Raw genomic sequence first — 8,521 nt, forward strand, 5'->3', positions numbered from 1 at the left:
TAGGCCTATGGTTTATTTAAATAAATGGCATTTAGAACATTAAGAAAAGTGAAGAAATTTGATTATAACTGGAATATTGTGTGTTAATAATGATATTGGAAAACTGTTACATTCGGACACAAGGAAATTCAGAAGGGAGGGATTTGAGGAAGTCAATTAATATGTTTATAAGATTGGATTTTTAAATAACTAAGATTGTTTTTGTGGTTTATGTGTTGGTTGTTATCTGTTATAGATGTATCTTTTATCTTTCTCTTCTTTTTTGTCTTTTCTTTTTTGTTGTAGAGTGTGTTATAATTGTATAAAATTTAATAAAAATTATTGGGGGGGGGAGGAATCTCCTTGTCGCTGACCAAAACCAACTGCCCCCACCTCCAAAATGGCAAAAAGTTCTGGCTTGGTGTAGAAATGTATAGCCTGCCTTTCAGAAGAACCTCCCCAGACAGGACCACTCTACCCCCAGTCACACACTGCTCCCTGTGGCTCAGTCCTTTGCTTTGTGACCTCTTCCGGTTACCAGGGAGCTTCACACTGCTGCAGGGTGGGGTGGGGTGGAGGGAGAAGAGGGGAGCTATGGATGAAGCACCCTGGGCCTAGGAGGACAGCCTGGGGTGGGTGGGGAGTGGGTGGGCTCAGCTGGGGGTCCCAGCCGCTGGTGGCAAGGAGCACAGGAGGAACCTAGGCAACCAGCTGGGCACAAAGGCTGTCCTCCCAGGATGTCCAAGCCCCTCCTATCTCCAAGAGGGGCGGGAACATCATGTGGACAGTGCCCAAAAGGTGGAGCCTCCTGTGGCCATGGGAGATCCTGGGCCCTGGTGCTTCTAGCAGGTGAGAGTTTATTTGGGACTCTATGGGGAGGCACTAAGATCTAAAATTGCCCATTCGAGGTGATGTAACTCTTTTGCTGTCTTAGTACAAGCCATGCCCCACCCAACTCCAAAATCCTGACATCACGGTGCAACAATACAACTGTTCTTTGAAATATGTAAAGAGGATATAATGTCCCCCTTTGTTGTTGTTGAGTCGTTTAGTCGTGTCGGACTCTTTGTGACCCCATGGACCAGAGCACGCCAGGCACTCCTGTCTTCCACTTCCTCCTGCAGTTTGGTCAAACTCATGCTGGTAGCTTTGAGAACACTGTCCAACCATCTCGTCCTCTGTTGTCCCCTTCTCCTTGTGCCCTCCATCTTTCCCAACATCAGGGTCTTTTCCAGGGAGTCTTCTCTTCTCATGAGGTGGCCAAAGTATTGGAGCCTCAGCTTCAGGATCTGTCCTTCCAGTGACCACTCAGGGCTGATTTCCTTCAGAATGGAGAGGTTTGATCTTCTTGCAGTCCATGGGACTCTCCAGAGTCTCCTCCAGCACCATAATTCAAAAGCATCAGTTCTTTGGCGATCAGCCTTCTTTATGGTCCAGCTCTCACTTCCACACATCACCACTGGAAAACCATAGCTTTAACTATACGGACCTTTGTTGGCAAGGTGATGTCTCTGACATGTTCCCCTTACTAACCCCTTTTCCCAGGGGTGCAACTTTGTCAGACCTTCCTCATAGAACTCATAGTTGGAACGGGACCTGAGGATCATCTAGTCCAACCCCACCTGGTTCTTGTTCTTCCCCTGGTGTTTACCTTTCCCTCCTCCTCCTCCTCATTACACCCTGCACTTTGGTGGAAAAGTGCTCCCAGTACAGCCTCTGTAGTCCCTGCCCTTAAATGTTACAATCCAAAATACATGGCATGAAAGGAAAGGCCATTGGGAGGGTGGAGGAAAAGAACAAACTCCGGTGCTGATCCTGAGTTAAATGCTTGGTTAGTTCCCAACCAACCATTTTCTCGGAAGTGACTGTACCATAGCCAATGCTGACCATATTGGTGCTGGGAGTGGGGGAGTCGGGGAACGTCCTTCTCAAACCCACCAAAGAAGGGGCTACAGTCTCATCAGACCCCCCATGGGAGGCATGTTCTCGATGATACAGCCCCTCGTAGAGCAGATGAACCTGCCATTGTGGGCTAGTCATAGCAGATATGGGAGCTTTGCCATAAAATATTTGAGGGGGCTTCCCCCCAAAAAACTGATGGGTACTGCCATTCAAAAGCTTTGTGTGTGCTGCGTCATGTGATTGACTATGTGGGGCAGGACTTACCGTATTTTTCCGTATATAACACGCCCCCGTGTATAACACAACCCCTATTTTGGGGACTCCAATTTAAGAAAATGGGGGGAGATTGCCCAGAGGGTATTTTTTTGCAGTTATAACGATATAATTGTCAAGTGTAGCTGTGCCCTGTCTCTTCTCTGCCCCTTCACCTCTAGGTCATATCTTGAGTTCATGTTTCCTGTTGACGCAAGCTGTTCAGAACATTACCATTGATGTCAGCCTGGACCCAGAATTCCCCCTGGTAGGGCAGGATGTCACCTTTGTCCCCAAAGGGCTTATGATAGACGTCATCTCCTGCCTGTGGACAAAAGGGGAAAAGGACGAATCTTTCCCCATCTTCCTCTATCACCCACCCCCAAAAGCTGCATTCTACCCGAAAGCAGCCTATGACGGACGCCAGACACCAAGCTTCGATTGCTCCATGCACATCCGGAATGTAACATTTGACGACATTGGTCTCTACGAAATATTCAAGACTAGAAAGATTGCCAACGAAGTGGGTGAGGCCTTCTTACTGGTCACAGGTACGGACTGGGAACCGGGGGAGGAAATCTGACTCAGCTCACATTTTTGATAAAATAAAGGTAAAGGGACCCCTGACCATTAGGTCCAGTCGTGACCGACTCTGGGGTTGTGGCGCTCATCTCCCTTTATTGGCCGAGGGAGCCGGCGTACAGCTTCTGGGTCATGTGGCCAGCATGACTAAGCCGCTTCCGGCAAACCAGAGCAGCGCACGGAAATGCTGTTTACCTTCCCACTGGAGTGGTACCTATTTATCTACTTGCACTTTGACGTGCTTTCGAACTGCTAGGTTGGCAGGAGCAGGGACCGAGCAACGGGAGCTCACCCCGTTGCGGGGATTCGAACCACCAACCTTCTGATCGGCAAGTCCTAGGCTCTGTGTTTAACCTGGAAGGTGGAGTGAGCTTGTTTTCTCCTGCTCCGGAGGGTAGGACTTAAACCAAGAGCTTCAAGTTACAAGAAAGAAGATTCCGACTAAACATCAGGAAGAACTTCCTGGCAGTAAGAGCTGTTTGACAATGGAATGGTCTCCCACTGGAGGTTGTGGGCTCTCCTCCCTTGGAGGTGTTTAAGCAAAGGTTGGATGTCCACCTGTCATGGATGCTTCAGCTGATATTTCTGCATTGCAGGGGGTTGGACTGGATAACCCTTGGTGGTCCCTCCCAACTCTACGATTCCATGCAAACTTAACCTGATTCTCACTTGCCAAAGCAAAGTAGTTTGACAATTTGGAGCAAGGAGTTTGTGATCCTTCCTTTTCCTCATTCTCACGGTTGACTTTCCTTGTCTCCACAGAAGAAAAGACTCCAGAGCTGAGGAATCCTAGAAGTCTAACTTCTGGAGTTATCGCAGGGCTCGCTTTTGGCTGCATTGTGGGAGCGATTCTTTTGGGGGTTATGCTGATAACTCTCCTGACTATGTTAACTTCTACAAGGTGATGCTTTCTCCTCCTCCTCCTCCTCCTCCTCCTCCTCCTCCTCCCCCTCCTCCTTCTCTTCTCTTCTCTTCTCTTCCCTTCTCCTCTCCTTCTCTTTCTCCTCCTCTCCTTCTCCTCTCCTTCTCTTTCTCCTTCTCCTCTCCTTCTCCTCTCCTTCTCCTCTCCTTCTCTTTCTCCTTCTCCTCTCCTTCTCCTCTTTCTCCTCCTCTTCTCCTTCTCCTCCTCCTCCTCCTTTTCTCTTTCTCCTTCTCCTCTCCTTCTCCTCTCCTTCTCTTTCTCTTTCTCCTTCTCCTCCTTCTCCTCCTCCTTCTCCTCCTCTCCTCCTCCTCCTCCTCCTCCTTCTCCTTCTCCTCCTCCTCCTCCCCCTCCTCCTTCTCTTCTCTTCCCTTCTCCTCTCCTTCTCTTTCTCCTCCTCTCCTTCTCCTCTCCTTCTCTTTCTCCTTCTCCTCTCCTTCTCCTCTCCTTCTCCTCTCCTTCTCTTTCTCCTTCTCTCCTTCTCCTCTTTCTCCTCCTCTTCTCCTTCTCCTCCTTCTCCTCCTTTTCTCTTTCTCTTTCTCCTCTCCTTCTCCTCTCCTTCTCTTTCTCCTTCTCCTTCTCTTTCTCCTTCTCCTTCTCCTCCTTCTCCTTCTCCTCCTTCTCCTTCTCTTTCTCCTCCTCCTCTTCTCCTTCTCCTCCTCTCCTCCTCCTTCTCCTCCTTCTCCTTCTCCTTCTCCTTCTCCTTCTCCTTCTCCTTCTCCTTCTCCTTCTCCTTCTTCTCCTCTCCTTCTCCTTCTCCTTCTCCTTCTCCTTCTCCTTCTCCTTCTCCTTCTCCTCTCCTTCTCCTTCTCCTTCTTCTCCTCCTCTCCTTCTCCTTCTCCTTCTCCTTCTTCTCCTCTCCTTCTCACATTCTTCTCCTCCTCTCCCCCTTCTCCTTCTCCTCCTCCTCTTCTCTCCTTCTTCTCCCCTTCTCCTTCTTCTCCTTCTCATTGTTCAACTTCTCCTCCTCATCTTCTCCTCCTCCTCTCCTCCTCCTCCTCCTCCTCCTCTTCAAGTTTGATCTTGCATAAGTCTTGAGGGGGCTAACCAAAAATGTAAAAGTTGTATGCAAAATGAGTAAAAAAAATTGAAATGGAAGGAGAATCAGAGGGATAGGAGGGGTCAGATATTGAATACGGCCTGAGCAGTAGTAGTAGTAGGAGATCAAATAGATCAGCTGATCCCAAAAGCCTTCCTGAAGAGCCAAGTTTTTGACCAGCATACGAATGGCCCATGTGGGCACTGGGTCATCCTAAAGAGCTGGTGCCTACACAAGAGGCATTGCTTTTCCACAATGTGGAAAAATCCCATAGCTCAGTCAGTAGAGCATGTGTCTCTTAATCTTAGGGTTGTGGGTTCGAGTCCCAGGTTGGGTGAAAGATTCCTGCATTTCAAGGGGTTGGACTAGTTGACCCCCTTGGTCTCTTCCAGCTCTGCAAATTCTGTGAATTTCTGTACGAAATGTCTGTATTAGGAGAAAGTCGCAAGAATGCTGATGGATTCTCATGAGGATTTAAAAATAAACAAATCACAAACTGATATGGAAATATGGGGGGGGGGTGAGAAACTGGGAGAAAGCCCAATTGCTCATGCACTTGCATTCTCATGGGTTGTCTCCACATGAGAAACCACCAGCTTTCTGGCTTTCAAAGAGGTTTAGACAAATTCATGGAGGTTATCAATGGCTACCAGCCATCATGGCTCTCCTCTGTCTTCATGGTCAGAGGCAGCAATGATTCTGAATACCAGTTTCCAGAAACCACAGGAGGGGAGAGTTGCTCTTGTGCTCGGATCCTGCTCGTGGGTTTCCCACAGGCATCTGGGTGTGAGAAAAGGATGGTGGACTAGATGAGCCATTGGCCTCATCCAGCAGCCTCCTTGGACGTTCCCATGTCCTGAAGATGTATCTCATCAACCCACCAATGTTGAATAGACCCTGGGGAGGGGAGTTGAATGACAACGGTAGCATCTCACACCAAAACATTGAATGAGGTGTCCCCAGAAGGCAAATTAAGCACCAGAGAGGCTCAGTGAACAGCAGAAAACAGAGCCCCAGTCAAATAAGGGACATGGAGGTTTTCTAAAGAAGCAACCATCTTTGACACAACGGAGCGGCGCCAAACTTCTCCCTCCTAAACTCTTTGATCCTTTTTCCTGTTTCTTTAGCGATGACTCGGACCCCACCGTGGTAACCATCATGCCTTCTACAGCACGGTAAGTACAGGATGGAGCCTGAAATCTCTCTTTTTGGAGAAAACCAGATTTTCTTTCCAAAACCTGCAAACTACATAAGATGTCTTCTAAAAGTTAAGAACGACAAAACTTTTAGAAGACATCTGAAGGCAGCCCTGTATGAGGATGTTTTTTTAAATGTTTGATGCTTTACAGTGGTACCTCAGGTTACATACGCTTCAGGTTACATACGCTTCAGGTTAAAGACTCCGCTAACCCAGAAATAGTGCTTCAGGTTAAGAACTTTGCTTCAGGATAAGAACAGAAATCGGGCTCCAGCACGCGGCAGCAGTGGGAGGTCCCATTAGCTAAAGTGGTGCTTCAGGTTAAGAACAGTTTCAGGTTAAGTACGGACCTCCGGAACGAATTAAGTACTTAACCTGAGGTACCACTGTATTATGTTTTATATATTCTGATAGCTGCCCAGAATGGCTGGGGAAACCCAGCTAGATCGGCGGGGTATAAATAATAAAATGATGGTGCTGATGATTAAACAACATCTGGCTAGGAGGCAGGCAGGGAGGGAGGGAGGGCAGACTTCTGGAATTCCATTTCCACCTTTGGGCATAAAGTGGTTTGGGATGGGGGGGTCCAGTTATTCAAATGGAAACAGATGTTGCACAAAATTTGTATTGTTATCGGGGGAGGGACGTTCCCTCAGCCATAATATGACCCTGAAATTGCAGGTATGCAGAGCAGAAAACTGAACATGACTTCAACAGTCAGTCGTGGTCTTGCTCACTGTGATTTATATCATTCATTCATTCATTGCCCTTAACCCTAAGGTCCCAGGGCAGGTTAGAACATGAAAACATTTAAAATGGTTTAAAACAACTTACAGTTATAGAAATCAGATAGGTCCTAAAAATATACACTGTCTGAAGATTTTATTTTATTTTAAAACCATTGCACATACAATTCCTCCCATATGTTCAAAATACACAAAATGCCCTTCAACAGTTTAAAACTGTTGCAAAACTTTTCCATAGATGTCAAAGAAGGGAAGCTGGTGCTTGTGGGAGGTAGCTGAGAGCTGCCAGAAATAAACTTCTCACACATGAATTCTTTGCTGTTTTTCCTCTTTCCTCAGCTCTGTGGGAAGCAACAGACCTTCTCACGCAAGGTAAGTCACAGGCCTTCAGGATACAGCCCAGATACTGTTTTTGGAAGAAGACCAGCTTTGGTGGGCTGGGCTGGTCTCAGAGTTCCGGGACTCCATGTCCACCTTTGGGGGTTAAATGAGGGTCCAATGATTCAGTGAATGCAAATTGAGGGGACTTGTGAAGGGTCCCTCAGCCAGAGAACGAACCTGGCCTTTCCAGTTTTCCTATGGGAAAGGATTCTGTTCTCGTTTAAAAGTGAGCTTGCCTAATGTGAACTGAAGCATAGTTACCCTTCAAAATCCACATTTCCCTAAACATCGCCATGCAGTTCTCCAGGCAAAAATATATGTTCAGAAATGCACATACTAAAATGTGCATATAAATGCATGTTCGAGAAAGCAACCGTACCAAAAATGATTGGTTTATTTTAGGGCGGGGGGGTTGATTAGACAAAACTATGTACAAAAATGAGTTCATGATGAGAAATTCGCACTCAAATGCTGGGAAAACAAGGAATTTAGAGAACCAAAATTGGCAAATTTGTCAATCTGTATTTTTCTTGGTTCTGGTAAAGATTGCAAAACTTTGCAACTCTCTGCCTTTTGACACCAGGCAGGTGCCTTTCGCTGTCCCCTAAGCCTAAGGCGTATACTCTTTACCTGCTAAAAGCATTTTTGTTTAGGCAAGCCTATCCAGATGTGTAGGATGCTGGCATGTCCTTTAATCAGGTTCTTAGCTGCATTCTGGGGGGCGGCATTGCGGAGAGGAGCTGGAAAAGTGGGGAGATGCTGGCCCTCTGTTGGGAACCCTGTGAGTCCCAAAGCCCACCTCTGAGATGCTGTTTGTTTCCTTAGGATGGAGAATCAGCTGATATTAAGCAGCCACAATGTCCGACCTGGGTAAGTACCGGTGGGAGGAAAATAAGATTTGTGGGGCCCACATGTGGGTAATTAAAAAGAGAATCGGAAAATAGTGCCATCCTTTTCCCCCCAGTTTCAGACCCCAACCTGGCCTGTCTCATGGTTCTGATTCCTCCTTCTTTCTGAGCTCCTACCTATGGCTTCTCCCTTGGTTCTCTCTCAAGCCCCATCTGCAGTGGTGTAGTGGTCCAGGGTCAGGGTGGGGTCAAAGACCCGCTAGTATTTCTGCAGCAGGGTCCCAGCAGGAGCTCTGTCTCCAACATCCAGGAGCTGCCCAATCAGCATGAAAGGGGAGTGCTTTAAGCCACTGAGAAGGAGCCTTCTTTGTGCTGATTGGAGCTGATCGGAGTGAAAGGGGGGCGAGTCGGCCTTTGAGGATTGGCTCCTAGGGTCATTCTGGAGAAGGTGCATGGGAGGAACCCCAAGGAGGAGTTGTTCTGTGTGCTCTGAAGCTAAGCATTTAAGAACTCTGGAAACCCAAAGTGCTTCCATTTCAAGAGAATGCCATGAAAGTTCTGTTACTGTCAGATTTCGGGGAATCAGATCCCTTCCCCCGGTGGCAGTAAATAAGTAGATCAAACAAAAGGAGTGTTCTTACTAGATAAGTTCTTTAATGATCACAGTGAGAGACA

At 47.4% G+C, this 8,521-nt stretch overlaps 1 protein-coding gene across 1 annotated transcript; it reads left to right on the forward strand.

Moving 5' to 3' along the window:
• The first annotated feature begins 616 nt into the window (after positions 1-616).
• On the forward strand, positions 617-7,891 carry LOC309334366 (uncharacterized protein). Its single transcript, XM_081882352.1, has 6 exons — positions 617-828; positions 2,316-2,684; positions 3,478-3,616; positions 5,801-5,848; positions 6,957-6,989; positions 7,824-7,891. Exons 1-6 carry the CDS (start codon positions 717-719, stop codon positions 7,870-7,872), a joined length of 750 nt encoding a protein of 249 aa, XP_081738478.1. The 5' UTR covers positions 617-716; the 3' UTR covers positions 7,873-7,891.
• Positions 7,892-8,521: the final 630 nt, after the last annotated feature.

The sequence above is a fragment of the Podarcis erhardii genome (assembly GCF_964252035.2).
Source record: "Podarcis erhardii genome assembly, contig: HAP1_SCAFFOLD_894, whole genome shotgun sequence".
Classification (NCBI taxonomy): Eukaryota; Metazoa; Chordata; class Lepidosauria; order Squamata; family Lacertidae; genus Podarcis; species Podarcis erhardii.